The sequence below is a fragment of the Copadichromis virginalis genome, linkage group LG1 (genome assembly GCF_057382275.1).
Source record: "Copadichromis virginalis isolate Kocher_CV1m ecotype Utaka linkage group LG1, C_Virginalis_male_GT1.1, whole genome shotgun sequence".
Classification (NCBI taxonomy): Eukaryota; Metazoa; Chordata; class Actinopteri; order Cichliformes; family Cichlidae; genus Copadichromis; species Copadichromis virginalis.
This window is the reverse complement of record NC_140618.1, coordinates 41,628,430-41,647,511: the sequence shown is the minus strand read 5'-3', so window position 1 is coordinate 41,647,511 and position 19,082 is coordinate 41,628,430. Positions and strand designations below refer to the sequence as shown.

General features: G+C 41.8%; 1 protein-coding gene across 2 annotated transcripts; it reads right to left on the bottom strand.

Moving 5' to 3' along the window:
• Positions 1 to 3,857: 3,857 nt before the first annotated feature.
• On the bottom strand, positions 3,858 to 18,915 carry minar1 (membrane integral NOTCH2 associated receptor 1). Of its 2 annotated transcripts, XM_085463482.1 has the most exons (6): positions 18,834 to 18,915; positions 18,507 to 18,687; positions 14,878 to 15,763; positions 12,110 to 13,564; positions 6,602 to 6,865; positions 3,858 to 4,880 (listed from the first exon to the last, which is right to left on the bottom strand). In XM_085463482.1, the coding sequence occupies exons 2-6, from the start codon at positions 18,536 to 18,538 to the stop codon at positions 4,683 to 4,685; spliced, it is 2,835 nt and encodes a 944-aa protein (XP_085319608.1). In that variant the 5' UTR covers positions 18,539 to 18,687; positions 18,834 to 18,915; the 3' UTR covers positions 3,858 to 4,682. The 2 variants fall into 2 exon arrangements, with proteins under 2 accessions (XP_085319608.1, XP_085319617.1); XM_085463491.1 differs by having other exon boundaries at positions 18,517 to 18,915.
• Positions 18,916 to 19,082: the final 167 nt, after the last annotated feature.

The following is a 19,082-nucleotide window of genomic DNA, read 5'->3' as shown; positions in this document are numbered from 1 at the left end:
GTCCAAGTCTGTGTGGATGAACGTATTCCAGTCTGTGGTTTTGAATTGGAGCACGGCATCTGTCCCCTCTGGCCACACTTTAATTGTCTTCACAGCAGGTTTCACGCATCGGATGAGTGGTGAGTACTGAGGTGTGAGGAACAGGGAGAGATGGTCTGTTGTTTGGACCTGAGCCATCCACCAGAGCTCAAACACATGTTTGAAGTCTTGCAGAGGATATTTTGGAATCTTGATGTCATCCAAGATACATCCTCTCAAAGGCTCTTTCTCACCTGTTTATTAAACAGAATTTTACCCCCTCATTTTCATGTTTTTCTCCACAAATGTCTCTTGTAACCAAAACTACAATCTCAATTCAGGTTAATGTGTTAAACCCACTTGATTAACTTGTTTATTTTTATGTATACAAATACAAAATATTTACCTTACACATGGCAGCTTTACCAAGTCTGAAAGCCAAAAGGAAAAGTTTGTACCTAATTGTCGGTAGCAGTAGTGAAGTTGTGGAGGTGTTCTGAAAGTCTCAATTCAGTTCAGTTCAGTTTTATTTACACAGCGCCAAATCACAACAACAGTCGCCTCAAGGAGCTTTTTATTGTAAGGCAGACCCTACGGTAATACATACAGAGAAAACCTTACAGTCGTATGACACCAAGCATTGCTAACACCAAAATCATGTATGTATTATTTAAGAATGTCGTAGTGTCTGCCAGGTCCTTTGACTCATTGCTCTACTGTGCCTGTCAATTTCTGGATTAAGTAACAGGTTGAAATCTCTTCCAGTTCAAATAAGTGTGGTGTCAGACTGATCCAAAAATAAAGTGAAAAGGGCATTAACAAAAGGAGGGATCACCAAAATTTATATTAAGTATATGAACTACACATTTTGTAGTGTTGAGTGTGTGTGTAAAGGTGTGTGTGTGTGTGTGCCTGTGCTTTAATTGTGCAATAACTCACACAGTCCAGCCACCCAAGAATACGTCTGAAATGATCTCAAATCAACAGCAATAACAACAGGAAAAGGCAGATATGTCTATAATAGACACGAAGAGAGAATTAGAAAAAGGCGTTCGACACAGGATCAGCACAGCCATGGAGCGGTGTTCTGGTCACGATAAAGTTGACTTTAACATATAGCGTATCAACTGCAATGACATCATGAGAGCCTCCTTGGACAACTTATTTCAAATCAGGACCGTGCGTTGCTCCAGGATCCCCTTAGGAAACTGGTCGTTGAAGTCCCTTCCTCTCAGTTCCTGGCTGTGGTCTGGGTTTGTGTCAAAGCTGAACAGGTTTTTATCTATAGATTCCAAAATATCGACCATGTCACTGTCTGTGGAGAGAGACCAGTTCCAGGGAGTCTTCCTGGCGGCTTTTCTTTGTGGATGGAGTACCTGTTCTTTTGGAGGGAGTCTCTGTCTTGTTTGGTTTCCCCATGATGACGCACTCAAAACACTCATCAGTATAAAGCTGTAGACTGTCCAGATCATATGTTGTTATGTTTAAAGCTGCCTGGCAGAAGACTGTTGGTGAAAATTAGTGACAGAAATGTTTTTTGGTGAGTATGTTCAGTATGGCCAAGATTCCCAGTGGGTCTCACATTACTACAGTACAGCATCCTGTGCAATTCAACTTTGACAGTTCTGCCTCAGCACAATTTAAAAGACGAGTAAAGGCTGTGTAATTGTGTTGGTGGAAGCACGCCATTTTGACAGGAGGGATAATTTGCTTTTGAGAAGAATTTCCTCTTTAGTGGCGAAGTGTTCTCGGGTATGAATGCAGTGTAGGAATAAGAAAAACACAGATCCATTAACAGTCAGAAGAATTTGTTTTTATTACAATAATTTTTCAATTAACACTTCAAGCTGGTTCAAATCTCAACAATATTTACAGACTTTCACAGTTTACTGCAGCTCCGAGTTCAAAGCAATAGATAGTAAAAGGAGAGAGAAACACGACACAGTGGGTGCCTGCTTAGAGCTGGGTTTCCAGCAGATTGATATGGTTTGCATTGAGGATCTAAAACACAACCATTTATTTAGAAGTATTTAAGAATGGGGAAACTGATGTCCTGATCACTGACAAAAGTAAAGCCAGTTAGCCAGAGGGGTCTGTTGAGTAAACACCTATACAGAACATGAATACTGGATATGTTCATTTTGTGTCTCTAAGTAAAAATAAATAGTTTTTTCTTTTCATATTTTACTGAAAGTGTCAATGAAACTGTAAAAGTTGCTATCATGGCGCGCAGTATGGACATGCTTTCAGCACATATTGTGCAGTAATATATTATCTGTCTGCCCGTATGGCTACTTTTAGAGGCCGTGGAAAAAGCCATTCAACGGGTGGATAACATTCAAATTAAGTTTATAGTTTCAAACAAATGTGAGGGTATTGCATTGGAATGCATTCATTATTAATCCATTTGTGTAATAAATGATTAATATTTTACATATTTACAATAAATTAAATGAACAGAATGTACAGAATTAAAAAAAGTGTAAAGTCAAAAGTAGACTGATAATTTCATCTGTAGTAACATGTATCTGGCAGAATAGCTTGGGTCTAAGACACTGAGTGGAGATCAGTTGGATAGGAAGTTGGAACAGATTAGCGAATGTATGTGAATTGTTTCAGTTGAAAATCTAGCAGAACTAATGTTCTGCTAGATTTTCAACTGTTCAATAAGTTGAAAAGTTGAAAATCTGGAATGCAATGTTGTAGTCCAATGAGCACCTACACATAAAATGTGTAGGTGCTCATTGGACTACAACATTACAGCTGTTCTGTTCTGTTTACACATTTGGCTTCACTAAAGAAGCTGGTTCAGTTAATTGTCCAGCCCATTTAATCCTCTTAGGTGAGTTCGCTAGCTAGGACACTGATGTAGAAATATTCACTGAACAAATGCCTGCAAAGAAATGAACAAAGCCACAGTTTCTTTTTTATTTAAAGGACATGTGCTTTTGGCTGGTTACAATTCAGAAAAAGAGGAGGAGACTGCAGCAACATTCAAATGTAATTCTCATTCTTCACAAGTAGGCTAAAAGTTATCAATACATTCACATTGGCTGTACAGTCATACTGTACATAGTCATACATCTACTTTGGAGTATAACTGTACTTAGGCTAAAGGACATACATATTTCTATTTAGAAAAATGTGTAGCATAAATGTCATTACTCAAAATGCTTGTTTTTATTGATAAAGATAAATTCTCACAACTAGATAATTAATCAAAAAATAACTTTGAACAAAATAAAGTACAGTAATCATATGAAAAATAAAAAATATATACCCTATCATAAGTTGCTATATGTTGGCTAAAATTACAACAGTTTTGTTATCATGTGCTGTAGTTGTTTAAGATGGACAATTACATCAACTACCTTCCATCTAGCATTACAATGAACTAGAATTGTTAAAATAGATAGATAGATAGTAGGGGTGCAACGATACACAAAATTCATGGTTCGGTTCAATACTTTGGTGTCACGGTTCGAAATTTTTTCGATACAAGAAAATGTTCATGCTTTTTTAATTTGTCATTTATTAAAATTATAAATATATATTTTAACTCAAATGTACAGTTTTTAAATTTAATGTTGCTGAAACAACAAAATAATAAAAAAAAAATCTATCTGATTGAGGAATCAGTCATCTTTGGAAAAGAGAGTTTATTACAGAGAAATGGCTCTTTCAAAATAAAAGCTATACTATACGCTTCTTCTGGGCTATATTCTCAGCAGCATATTAAACATATCAGGTCTCCATAAGGAGAATCCTGTGCTAACGGCTGTCTAAATGACTCGGGTAAAGTTTGTAGCATGCTGCTTGTTGTTTTTGTCTGCTTCCACTTGTCTTTGCACTAGGATGATGTCGGAGTAAATGTGCAGTCATATTTGTTGTGTTCCCACTAGTGCTGTCAGCGTTAATCTCGTTGAAATGACCTTAACGCCACAACACGGCAAATCTCTGTTAACGAGCTACCGCGGATCGCCCCGTGCGTGGGGCTGGATGGCGTCAACACGTGAACGAGCTAACTGCGCTAACGCACTAGCTCCCACCCATGTAATTGAGCATTGTGTGGCACATCCAACATACTGTTTTACTTTAGTCCATGACTCGCTTACCTTCAGGGTCATGCGTCACATGAAAACCAAAATAGTTCCAAACGCCAGATCTGAATGAGGGTGGGGGAGGTTCAATTTGCCATGTTGCAACGAGCTTAGCTTCTGTCTTGCTAGCTTGCCCTGCGCTCAGTGAATCTGCGCTCACAGTCTAGGCAGAGTAGTCGAACGCAGATCCACTGAGCGCTCAACACAGACAGCATCGTCCGAAGAAAAGTTGATAAAATAAATTAAAAATGTTGTATTGTTCGATACATATGCGTACTGAACCGAAAGCACTGTATCGAACGGTTCAATATCAATACGAGTATCGTTGCACCCCTAATAGATAGACAGATAGATATTATGCACTTGCTGATTTTATAACCTTAATATTTCTACATTGGCAATACTCCCAGATGTAAACACCATAAAAACAAAAAAAACAATGTAAAGTCGTACATTCTCATGCTGTCACTCAGTTTGCTTTGCACTTACTGGTCCACAAAAAGAAAACACCTACAGGTAGAAGTATAACATCCATTGTGCATGGCTACCACCTTTCTCATTTATTCATGATTTCATGGTGCAAATTGGAACAACAATAACCAGGATCACAGTGCAAGTAGCAGCTGCAATCAGTGCTCCAATCTTACACGCCTTGGCCCTCCTAAATTCTGCCTCTTTCCTCTTGAGCAACGAGTCATAGCCTGGGGTGTAGATGTCCTCCATCCAGTACTCCAGATTATTGGGGTTTAACGACTCCTGGGTCTGATGAAAGACACAAAGACTATAAATAACAATTAGGGATGTTTTCCATTTGGCTTTAAAAAAAAACATTTTTTAATTAAATGCTGTGTTGAGGCTGTTATTTTTAGCATCTGCATGGATGTTAAAATCACCCACAATAATTGTTTTATTGTGAGTGAGAAGTCAGACAGAAACTCTGTGTGAGGTCCAGGTGTACCATCGGTGGTAGCAAAGCTGGGGCGGAGGAGGCTGAGCATCAGGCTTTCAGATGAGTCTCTAATTCAATGATCCTGGTATCCAGAGCTTCCAATAGGCTTATTACTATAAACGTCTGAATGAATAGTGAAAAGCTCATATTCTTTAAATTACTTACAGAGTGAAATTATGTATTTTAAATGTCTAAACTCAAGAATTTCAAATGAATAACCAGAATATCTGTTGTGTGTGTATGCGTGTGTTTGTGTGTGCGCATGCATGTGTGTCTGTGCATGCGTGTGTGTCTGTTAGTGTAAGTGAGTGAAAGTGGGGAATTGTTATCAAATGAGCAGGAAAAAAAGTTTTATTTTAAAACTGTGTGTTTGTGGGGAGATAAACTATGTCTGATATCAAAATTATCTGTCATTACCATACATTTAAATTCACCACCCATTGCTAATTAAATAGGTCAATCAGGAGCTGGAATTCCAACCGGACCATGCAGCTTGCCTGGTTGGAATACACCCAAAACTGCATGACCTGCTGGTCAACTGGTCTGCTACCTTTTGAGGCCTCCATATGTTACCAACATCCACTCTGGAAGACCACCCAAGCAGCCTTCCTTTGGACGAAGGAGCAAAATAAATGGCTGCCTGACTGGAACAGGACTACTGCACTTCCCTGTACTCGTCCACCTCGGCCTTACACAGAGTTTGTCTGATTTCTCAGACTTTTTATCTGATTTAGTGCTCAGCTCAGTTAAAACAATTATTGTGGGTGATTTTAACATCCACGTAGATGCTAAAAATGACAGTCACTCTCCCCCTTTCTGGTAATCGCACGGAACAAATCAATTTTTGCCTGTTCAAAGCACAGCACACACCTCTTTTTCTGGGTCACCCCTGGGTACGATAAAAAAACACTGTATTAACTATGACAAGGATTGTATCTCGGGTTGGAGTAATAGCTGCCTTAAGTGTGCCCCTCTATACGTCCAAAGTTGCAAGACCTCCTCGTGTATGGTCTTAATTTATTTATTTGTCAAAGTACTGTCCTTGGTGCTGAAGACTGAAGAAGTCAGTTGATGAGTGACCAAATGTTTCTGGAAACGCTACATCCAGATGAACACAATCAACTTTTTGGGACTTGGTGCTGAATATAAATGGCCAGGATGGATTCTTGGCTCCTTTTGGACAATATCATTGTGTGATTGTATTACGAAACAAAACAACAATTAGATACTCCAACAGATTTCATTACCCACTACTTCTTGTTGCTTTTGGTGGGATTGAAGTGAAATGGTTTCAATAATACATGCATATTTTTGTGAAGATTTTAAGTGATAAGTATGTAAAACACAAACTATATGAGATAGAAGACAGAATTTAATGAGTGACAAGAGGTGAGTGGAGAAAAAAATGCTCAGTGGATCATAGAAGGACCCCCAGAAGCCTGAATCTACAGCAGCATGACTAGGGTATGGTTCAGAAATTAAGTTGCTCGACATTTCATAATATGCAATATGTATGCAGAGCCCAGAACTGTACCTGCAGGTCAAGAGCAGTGAGCTGCTTTTCCTTCTTTCCTGAATTGCGTTTGTATTCCTCAATGGTCCAGGATGGCTGGCCACGTATCCCAGCTGATGGACTGGTGAGCCTTACATCAGCGTACAGAGAGCTGTCTTTCATATGGGCCTTGACAGAAGGGTTGAAGTGATGCGGTGAAAAAACCTGCTCAGTCAGGTAGGAATCCTTTGATTGTTTTTGGAGTCGTTGCACTTGGGGAAGCTCATATTGACGCTTTCGATCTGTCTAAGAAAACAGCGAAGGATAAACACAGCAGATTTTAATCACCGCAGAGAAATATTTACAACCATCTCACAGATATATCATTACGTCCAGATACTTTCAGCACTACTTATGTTCTTTTAAACTTGTTCCTGAGTTAACTTCAATATTCACTCCCTCCAAATGATCGATTTTTAGACACCATTGCTACAAGAATGCTCAGAAAAGTCCTATTCACTTTTCAATTAAATTCAATTTTATTTATAAAGCACCAAATCACCTCATGGTGCTTTATACTGCACGGTCATGACCCCACGATAATACAAAGACAACAGAAAACCCCAACAATCACTTGATCCCCCTTTGAGCAAGTGCTTAGTAACAGTGGAAAGGAAAAACCCAGCTACACACACACACACACACACACACACACACACACACACACACACACACACACACACACACACACACACACACACACACACACACACACACACACACACACCCAAGAAACACCTGATTCCAGGTCTCTCTTGGAAATTAGATCTCAATGAGATTTTTACCTGGCTGAATAAAGGACTAATAATACCCACGAACCCACTATTGACACACAAAGACACACACGCACACACTGACAATCCCCCCGGCGGTGCGGTAAGGAGACGTCCCTCTGAAACAGCAAGCCAGGACGCAGCCACAGCGCCCCACAAACGACCTGTAGACCCCCGCACCTGGCAGAGTGTGACACAGTGTGCTGTGGAGTGTGAGTGTATATACGGGATGACTATTACTGTATGAAAACTAGAGTGCTGTTGGGTGGGGGACGTGACACAAACACCCCACTGCTGAACAGCAGTACTTACACACATCCCCCAGCCGATGAGAAGAACTTTAAATTGTATTCTGGATTTAACAGGAAGCCAATGAAGGGAAGCCAACACAGAAGGAATCTGCTCTCTCTTTCTAGTCCCTGTCAGGACTCTTGCTGCAGCATTTTGGATTAGCTGAAGGCTTTTCAGGGAGTTTTTTGGACGTCCTCATAATAACAAATTACAGTAGTCTAGCCTAGAAGTAATGCAATAATATGAATCCTACAAAAATGAATACTTCAGTTTTGAATATGATTAGTCTATCTCTATTACCCCCACAACCTCACCTGCAGTCAGCCTGGAATCCAGAGCCACACCACTGTGCCAGCCTCTCTCTTCACATGTTGCCTCCTGTGAGATTCCTGACACCCCTCCCCCACCCATCACCTTCACTCAATACCAGGTTGAGATGCAAATGAGGAGACTTCACTCAGGCAAGTCTGCTGGACCAGACGGAGTGAGTCCCCTCGTCCTCAAGACCTGTGCCCCCCAGCTGTGTGGAGTCTTTCATAAACTGTTTATGCTGAGTCTGAGTCTGCAGAGGGTCCCGGTGATGTGGAAGACATCATGCCTCGTCCCTGTACCAAAGACGCCTCGTCCCAGTGGCCCCCAGGATTACAGGCCCGTGGCACTGACCTCCCACATCATGAAGACCCTGGAAAGGCTCATCCTGGACCAGCTGCGACCCATAGTAAGACCACACCTGGATCCCCTTCAGTTCGCTTATCAGCCTCGTCTCGGAACAGAGGACGCCATCATCTACCTGCTCAATCGTGTCTACACCCATCTGGACCAGCCGGCGAGCACTGTGAGGGTCATGTTTTTTGACTTTTCCAGTGCTTTCAACACCATCAGGCCGACCCTCCTGGGTGATAAGTTAGCAGCGATGCAGGTGGATGCTTCTCTGGTGTCCTGGATTGTTGATTACCTGACAGGAAGACCACAATATGTACGTCTCCCACAGTGTGTGTCTGACAAGGTGATCAGCAACACAGGGGCACCACAGGGGACTGTCCTCTCCCCCTTCCTCTTCACCCTCTACACCACAGACTTCAGCCACTGCACAGAGACCTGCCATCTTCAGAAGTTTTCTGATGACTCTGCGGTGGTTGGATGCATCAGCAGGGATGATGAGACAGAGTACCGGGCTGTGGTCGACTCCTTTGTCACGTGGTGTGAGCAGAATCATCTGCAGCTCAACGTGGCAAAGACCAAGGAACTGATCGTGGACTTCAGGAAGACCAGGAAACACTTGACCCCTGTTTCAATCCAGGGGGTCAGTGTTGACATTGTGGAGGACTATAAATACCTTGGAGTACACATTGACAATAAACTGGACTGGGCTAAAAACACCACAGCACTTTACAGGAAGGGCCAGAGTCGTCTCTATTTTTTGAGGCGACTGAGGTCCTTCAACATCTGCCAGAAAATGCTGAGGATTTTCTATGAGTCTGTTGTGGCCAGTGCGATCCTCTATGCTGTTGCATGCTGGGGGAGCAGGCTGAGGGTCGCAGATGCCAACAGACTTAATAAACTGATCCGTAAGGCCAGCAATGTTGTGGGGATGGAGCTGGACTCCCTCGAGGTGGTGTCGGAGAGGCGGATGCTGTCCAAGATAAAGACAATGTTGGATAACACCTCCCACCCACTCCATGACATGTTGGTCAGTCACAGGAGCTCGTTCAGTGAGAGACTGAGATTACCGAAAAGCACCACTGAACGACACAGGAAATCATTCCTGCCTGTGGCCATCTCCCTGTACAACGCATCCACTTAACACACTGTTTGCTGCTACAACTACACATGTTTCTTTTCCAAATATTTATTTATAAGTGACTTATGTATGTATGTATGTATATATATGTATATATTGTACTATTCTTAGTTAGCGTATTGTCTGTCTTGTCTTAATGTTGATTTAAAATGGAGCACTGTAACAAAAAATAATTTCCCCCAGGGATCAATAAAGTATTCTGATTCTGATTCTGATTCTGATTAACAGGCTGCATACTACAGGCTTTTAAGCTGGCAGTAAACCATTGCATAAAAAGTGTCTGTGAAGGTTCTCAGTCATCCAGGTCATCGTAGTCAAAGGAGCTTGCAAAGAAAAGCGTCTGGACTTCTTTAAGTTGCTTGAAGACGTTTCACCTCTCATCCTTGCATAAAAAGCCATCACTTGACCCAGTGTCTTAGCTGATTATAGACCAATCTCTAACCTTCCTTTCTCAAAAAATCTCAAAGATTCTTGAAAGAGTACTTGTAAATCAGCCAAACTGATAATCAGAAGAAATAGTATATCAGAAAAGTTTCCCAATTCTTAGTTTCCAAATTATAGAACAGAAACAGTAAAGCATACACGTTCTAACGAGCTACGGTGGCATTACCTTACTCTGCAGCAGCACTGTGAGGAATCTTGGAGTCATTTTTTAACCAGGATATGTCCTTCAATGTGCACATTAAACGAATATGTGGGGTTGCTTTCTTGTATTTGTGCAATATCTCTAAAATTAAAAAAACATCCTAACTCAGAGTGAAGCTGAAAAACCTTCATGGGAGAATTCGAGGCTATATGAAAACCTTTCAGGTGATTTGAAATGCTGCAGGCAAAGTACTGACAGTGACAGGAAAGAGAGCAAATGTCTCTAATGCTGGCTTCTCTTTATTGGCTACCTGTTAAATCCAAAATCGAATTTAAAATGTTTCTCCTCATACAAATTCTTGAATAATGAGGCCACATCTAATGTTAAAGACTTCATAGTAACATATCACATCACCATATCATAGTACCTACACCCTGCCAGTGATCAGATAATCAGCTGGCCAAAGGTGGAGACAGAAGACACTGACATCAAGTGGCTGGACGAGGATGGACTGAAAGACAGCTAAGAGACACTGATCATGGCAGCACAGGAACAGGCTCTAAACACAAGATCCACAGAGGCTGGGGTCTACCACACCAGGCAAGACCCCAAAGATGTGCAACATAACTGGGTGGCCAAAATAAGATACAGGAACATCTGTGGTGTTTCCTGGAAGTCAAGGTCAAAATGGGACACGTCCTCTAGTGTGGTTGAGAATGACAGAGCTAAGATCAGGTGAGACTACAGATACAGACACAAACTGGTGATGGCTAACCAACTGGACATTGTAATGGTGAACAAGCTGAGGAAGACAGTGATCGATGTAGCTATCCTGAGTGATAGCAACATCAGGAAAAAGGAACATGAGAAGCTCAAGAAGTACCCAGAGCTGAGAGATGCCAGCTTCTTCCTCTGCAGCTCTGCCATACGTTCTGTATTCTGTTTCCAGTCCACTTACTATTAAGTCATTCATACTGCAATAGCAACTTCTGTTGTTTGGAGATATTAGAAAACTCTCCTGACATACAACATAGAGATTTCTTAATCCCCTCAATCTCATCCTCAGAGACTGTACCCATCTTTGCTCAATTAAGATATAAACAAACACAGTTAACCTGTTTAGTTGTTGCTTAGCAGGAAGTTGACAGTTGGCTTCCACAATTCACAGTTGTTAAGGAATGCTAGATGTGTCAGCACTAGAGGGAAGCAATAGAAACCGTTCCCCTTTTGATTGTTACGCTAGTCGGACACCACAAAAGTGTGTAACTTGAGAATGTCAAGCAGATTGTTGATATTAGCCGACCTTGTTGGTTTGTGACGCCAATCAGTTGATAATGTGCAAATGACAAGGCACAGGAGCAAAACATAAGGTGCTTTGTGAAGGGAAAAGTAGGAGCATTCACTGTCCACAACCCTAGTCAGTCTGTCTTCTGCAAAAATGGCTGGAGGCTAATAAGGAAGCCTGGTCCTGGGCTATTGAAGCCTGGTTGTGGCCTGGTGGCTGAGCTTGGTGACTGCTGGAGGATCCTGGGCCTGATGTTGGATAAGAAGGCCTGACTCACGGTCTCTGCTCTGACTCATGCCAAAGGTGTTCCATCAGTTAGAGGTCTGTCCAGGCCAATCAGATGTTTCTACACCAGGGTCACCAGTAAGACACAACACACAAGCTTGTTAAGGTGACCAAAATGCAGCCAAGACTAAAACAATGACTGGTTTCTTATACTAACTCCAGTTCAGCATAATGCATGATCTAACATCACCTTCACAAGAAGAATGACAGATACAAATAAGAATGTGCATTTAGTTAAGTAGACGAATATCAGCAGTTATACTTATAAACCTACTGCCCCGATATCTCGTCTGATCATACAAGTGATAACTCCAGGACACAATATACATTCCAGATTGTTTCCCTTTAAAAACTCTCTCATGCTTTGTGAATACAATGTAAAATGATTCCATAAAATCTACAAGTGCCATGCAAAATTCTTGTTACTGAATTTGTGTTTCTTTATACAAACACACACACACACACATACCTCTTTAACCTTCCGATGCCTATCCTTGTCTCTGTCCTCAGGGTGACAGGAGTAGGACACAGTCCCCCGGTCCTGTAGAGAGTTGGTTATGCTAGCAACCTTCGACTCGGTAGCCATGGGCTCCTCGTTGAGTGAACAGGAAGACCTTCTGAATAGCATGCCTTTCTTCACAGCCTTAATCCCAAGAGTGTTGCTATTACTCCCATCTGAGCAACACCACTCTCCGACATATCCATTGTCTGTTTTCACATTGTGACCAGTGGTGTTGCACTGGTAAACATGGGGTGAAAGAGCAGTACTGTTGAAATGTGGCTGTGGGTAGGGTTGAGCCTTTGTCGGTGTGGCATTGGACCTGGATGATGATGATGATGCTTTCTCCCCGTGCCTCCCATTGGCCTCAGGCTCCTGGATCTTTTCATCCAGTTTGTTGAGCTTGGAAAGTACCTGGGATATTTCACTGCGAACCCCCGACAAAGACTCCAACTTCTTCTCAATCTCACCAATTCTCCTCACAAGCTTACACACACTTGTTTTGAGCTCATCATCGGTGTTTTCAAGTGAATGGAACAGGCGGTCTACCTTAGACTTGGCTAATCTGACTGTGTTGCATTCAGGGGAGCTGTCACCTTCTGACTTTACCTGAGACAGAGACCCATTACTATTGTAACATGATGACTGAACAACACCCAGAGAGTCACAAACACTCATATCATCCAGAAAACGAAAAATATCACTTATGTCATCACTAATGACCTCACACTCCTCAACTGAGCGTTTCAAACCGTGCCTTTCGCTGTCGTTATACTTAGATTGGTATTCTTTCAGCTTCTTCTGTTCAATCCGCTCAGTTTGTGTTCCAACACTAGAGGTGCTTTCCCCTTCTTGAAAGGATGCATTCTTCGTATTTTTGTCCCCAAACCTTTTGGCTACGTCTCCATTGTCCAGACCTCCGGGTCCCCTACCCATCAGTGATATATCCTTGGGTTTTATTTCAGTACTTTTCTTTGCAAAGCCAGGTGACGCTGATACCTTTTGCATCGGGGTGTGAAAATATTGCTCACTCTCAGTGGTAATAATGTTACACTGATGGTTTTCTTTGAGTGGTCTGCTGCTTTGAAAAATCCTTTCTGAAACAGGAGGGCCCTCTTCTGCGTTGAGACTGAGGCTCTTCATGGGCCATACTGGCTGTTTCCCTGCTTTGTTAATGTGCTTCTTGCTACTAACACACTCAGAGACGGTGGTTGGACCAAAATAAGTTGACACCTGTAAGTCATCCAGGCTCTCGTGCTTCACCCTCCGTCTGTCCTGTAGGGGGGAGTTAAGTGGCGGTTCAAAGTAGGGGTTACTGTAGGGCAGTTCGAAGCTACGGTTGAAGAAGGTAGCAGGCTTACGTAACTCCCTATTGTGGTAACCTTCAGCAGCCTTACTGCCCTGTTTGCACTCACTGGTGATGACCTGCAACAATAACCAAGACAAAGATGGAGTTGGCTTAAAGGCACAAAAATGCAGCAATTATCAATCATAACTCGGGGATTAAGAAAGTTTAGAATTATGAAATAACACAATACTACAGAGAAATCTGGGCAATAACTGATTTATAAAATACAAATGGACTAATTAGATCTTCGGTGTAGAGAATCTAGTCACATCATCCATTATGTTACTATTTTTTAGCACATCAATCAACTTTAATTACAAGACAATAGAGGTGTCAGGAACATCTGTATCAATAAACTGTACAAAACCGTATACAAAACATTTTTATTATACTATGTGTGTGTGTTATTGACAGGACATCGAATCTTTCATGTTTAGTTCGTTTAGAATATTTGGGATGTGAGATTATTAAGATAACACTATTATTCACTAAATCAAAGCAGGTATTGATAATAGTGGGAGAAAATAAGTAAATATTAAAACACTCTCGTGTGTGTTGTACACAAGGTGCCACTTTAGCTCAGTGGGTGAGCAGGAAACCACATGACCGGCGGGCAGCAGCCCAGGTGTATGACCTGTGGCCTTGTGCTGCATGTCCACCCACTCTCTCACTTTCTGTCTGTCTTTACTGGTTCACAATTCTAAAAGAAGCAAAACATTTTCGACACGGTCAGTTCAGGGAGCCAGCATATGATTAAGGGTCGCAAAGGGGAAAATGCACTCACTCAGTACTTGCATATTCTTTATAATTTGTCTGTTCAGAAAATGGAGGCTTAGGTTAGCACTTGTTGTTTTTGTGACAATGAATATTTCATTGGGTGGCTGTTACATTTCCTGACACCAGCTGTATTTGTCAGTGTGAGGAATGTTTACTTTGCTAAAGCAGAAGAGTCAAAGTTGAGGAGAAATACTTGTGGTGTCATATCATAGTATTGTGTTGTTTGGCCATCAAACTAGTGAGCAGCAAAACATATGATCAAGGCCACCGGCCTGTGGGTCACACTTTAACAACCTTGTATTATTGTTTTTTTTTCATCACTGCATTTCAGAGGACGTAAATAAAATGCCCATAACATTGCCTTCAAATGTTTAAAAATGTTTTACATATATGTTTACGTGTTTGTGTGCATTTTTGTGTGTCTACAAACACGGGTTAGGGTATAATTTAGTATATTTAAATTATGAATCTCCAATAGACTATTCAACTCAAATGAAACTCAAATTTCCATTTCGTTTACTAAACTTGTGTACCATCTCATATGTCACCTGGCCGTCTCCCTATAGACATCTGTCTCAGTAATTCCTTTCAACAGCACCCTAAAAACACAAACCTGTGGTGAAAAAGCCACAAAATTGTGAAAATCCTTCTTAAAATCGTTTCTCTTCTGGATGCAAGTGTGAAGAGAGAAGGGCTCTGGATGTCCCATGTTCTGCAGGGACTCCTGGTCAGTGGTGGACTCGGTGTCTATGTCCATAGGAAAGTAGGTGCTCTGCATTTCACAAGGTGGTGATGGTGGACTGCTGCTAGAGTACTGAGGCAGATGATGCAGCTTGTCCAGAGAGCCTGCTCTACATTTCATGTCTTTCCTCATGCCCAGGAGGAAGTTTGGTCCTGAGGAGACAAGAAAGCGCTGCCGGCTGTTGCAATCAGAGGAATTAGCACAGGGAGGGGCGTTCTGAGCCACAGGATGCTGCTGAGAGTGGTGGTGATGGCGCCCTTCCCTGGGGTGATCCATGTGCTCATAACCAATCCCCCTGTCACAGTCCTGATACTTAAGGTGATCACTGTCAGACCTGCAGAACTCCACTGACTGACTCTTGTGAAACGTGGCTCTTTGAACTATAGGAAGCTTATCTTTGGCTATTCCTCCATTCATGTGGATCAAATTGAACATGGTGACAATGTCCGCTGCAACCATGAGCTTTTTGGACAGCGGGTCCTCAGTGGAACAGCGCATCTTGTCCTTGAAGAGGGTGGCTGGGAAGGCAGGGTCCAGGCAGGCTGTGTGGAAGAGCAGGCTGCGGAGCTTGGCCAAGTGCACCAAGTCAAAGCGAGCACACAGAGACTTGCACAGGTCCTGGTAGGACATGGTGGTGTGCTTGGTGTCCAACTCTTCCAGGATCCGAACCAGGAACAGAGAATACTCTGGGAGGGAGTCCATGGCTGCTGGATGGCAGGAAGAAAGAATCGGTTCTTCCTCAGGAGAGGCTTGACACCTGGAAACAACACAGTCAAATGTTCATTCTGTGCTAATCTGGTTTTCTGTGAAATAAGACACATAACAGAATCAAACAGACACAATGCAGACAGGCCACAGTCACAACAACGAATATAATGGACGAAAAAGTTAACACAATTCCTTCCCATCCAATCGATAACCTACATTCTGACAATAACAGCAATAGTGACATGTCTGTCAAAATCAATAAATACAAATCAACATTTCACGTTTTTAGTTGTATTCAGGGGCGGATCTACTGCGGTGGCAACTAATCTCTTGTCATCCTTGTGCCATTGTAGTTTTGCATATGACAGTGTTGTCTATTGCAGTGAGATTTTAGATTTCAACACTGTAGAAATGGAATGAAGGTGTGCGGTATTAACCCTCTGGGGTCTACGGACACGTCATCGCCTCCAAATCACATGACATAGCAACAAGATGCAGACTGACTGAGTCGTCATTTCAATTTCAATTTCCTTTGACAGTTCAGACTTCAAACTATATAGTAGTTTTTAAATTGTGTTAATACGCCATGTGAAAACAGAGTTATATATATATAGACAATGCTTTTTTCTGAATACTATCGTCACGTTTTGTGCAAGAAGAAATTGTAAAAACTGCATTTTCTAAGGACAGCACAAAACAACAACATGAACAACAACAACAAAACGTCACTACTTTCCTATTGGTGGGGAAATGTACCATGTCGACCTTAGGAAGGTGAGAGAGCTTTGGGAGTGACGATGGTGAGAGCAAGTGAGCGAGAAAGAGGAGACATCAACAGTGTGGTTTGAGATTTGAGAGATTTGTGACATTTAGCATGTTTGGAGTGTACAGTTAGTGTATAGTGTAGTCATTGTTTTGTTTTGTGTGACACTGAGGGCACTGCTGGATGTCACAGTCGCTGCCAAAAAGTCATCAAAGGCAGATTGCAGTGTAAACGCTGTCTCCAGGTGGGAAACAGGAGTGATACACTTCCTGTTGTCATACCTGCAGGTTTCAGGAATGTGATGTGCTCCTCTGTCTTGTGGTGGACAGAAACTATTTTTTGGAGTGGCACAAATAATTTGTGTGGCATCTTATTGTGACACAAAACAGTGAAGAAGGCGCAGCAGCGCCTCTTCTTTCTCAGGAGACTGAAAAGATTCGGCATGAGCCCCCGCATCCTCAGGACCTTCTATCACTGTGCCATTGAGAGCATCCTCACTGGATGCATCACCACCTGGTATGGCAACAGCACCGCCTACAACTGCAAAGCTCTCCAGAGAGTAGTGCGGTGCTCTGAATGGATAATTGGAGGTGAGCTTCCCTCCCTCCAAGACATCTACAGGAAGCGGTGCCTGAGGAAAGCGGGGAGGATCATCAAGGACTCCAGTCACCCCAGCCATAAACTGTTCAGACTGCTTCCATCAGGAAGGAGGTTCTGCAGCATCCGGTCCCGTACCAGCAGACTGAGAGACAGCTTCTTCCATCAGGCCATCAGACTGCTGAACACGTCATAGACACCTCAGCTTCACTACTGGAACTTCAACATTATGCACTCCACACTGTATATAAATGCCACTTGTTTTGCACATATTCAACTCTGTATATTTTATATATTTTATTATTATTATTATTATTTTTTTACTATTTAATTTGTAAAAATGTGTATACACACACACACACACACACACACACACACACACACGTAGGAAAATATTTAGTATACACATCCAGAAATGCATACACTATTATATATTGTACATATATTTATTAGTTTCAGGTTGGCCATTCTTGTATTTTGCTCGTTTGTGTTGTTGTGTTTGCACATCTCTGTTGCTTGTGGGGCTCGCACACAAGAATTTCACTCCCATGTGCTGTGCCAGTGTGCCTGCACATGGGATGTGACAATAAAAGTGATTTGATTTGATTTGTATAATTTTAGTTTTAGTAGTAGGCTCAAATAGTTGTACAGAAAACACAGAGGCCTTGGCTGCATCTTTAGAAAAATAGTTGTTTATAATTTTATTGTATGCAAAATTTGTGCATAAGTTTTTAAAATTCACAGTTTTCGCTAAACATGTTTGTGGCTTTTACAGTAACAAAATACAACTTTCTTCTACTCAGATTTTGTGTTTTTTGTGTGATTTTAGATTATTGTGCCCATATTATACTATGACAGTATGCCAGTGAAAACATAACTGTAAATTCAGATTGTGCTGAAATAAAAGATACCACACAAGACAAGGTAAATAATTTTTAAAAGTGAAATACAAAGGTAAAATGAAAAGCAGTCAAAAATGGCCAGTTATACCCTGGCCCTCAATAAATTATGACAAATTAGGTTTAAATTTCAGGTGAAAAATCTTTTCATGACAGTGCAGATTTTGTGTAAATGTAACCTTGTAACCACGTGGTTATTTCTAATTTAACTAAACCACCTCATGTTGTGTAGATTTCTGAATTTTGTACTTATTGGGCTATGTTTATTTATTACACAGGCTATACAGTACATGAAATCTACATTCACTTGTTTTATGTAACAGATATTTTCCATTTGTTTGGGCTAAAGAAAATAAGAACCTACGAAACGTGTACATTTACTGCGTTTGACGTATTTTAACCATATATAATGCATATTACAGAATGTATGTAAAGAAATTGCTTTGATTTTGCCACCCCATTTGATTCCTATGCCACCCTAAGAAAATTTCTTTAGATCCGCCCCTGGTTGTATTTGTACAAAAATCACTTACACGGACTCACTGTGAACAGAGCTGAGAATCATCTGATCAGCTGGGTGCGGGATCGAAACGGCACGGCGCTCGTTAGAGCCAAAAAACGGGAAAATGAATGGAGGATCATCTGGATGTGAATCCGCAGCGCGCACCCCGCAGCATCCAAAAACGCCTTCAGCCCGTTACATTATCCGCCAGCCTACAGAGGAGCAAACCAAACCCACACGCATGACCACAGCGAACTGTGAACACAATGACATTTAGTGTCCCGGTTGGTTTAAACGTTAAACACGGATCCACGCTCCTGCCCACGCAGAGCGGGCTGTAGTGAATCCATTGACCTACGTTTTCCCTCCTGGTTTACTGCTGACTACAGCTGTGGGTCTGTCGCGAAGGGCCTGGGTGGAAATTCAAACTGCCTGCTGTGCGAAGCCTGAGTACTATCACATTAACTGGACACCAACAGCACTGATTTCCGCTTTCAGAGGAAAAGCTTGAGAAGTAACACAAACACAAAAACACGTTTTCACTTAGAAGCAACAATTCTGATCAGCAGCAAGAATTGCATCAGCAGTTTGATTTATCTTATTGCTT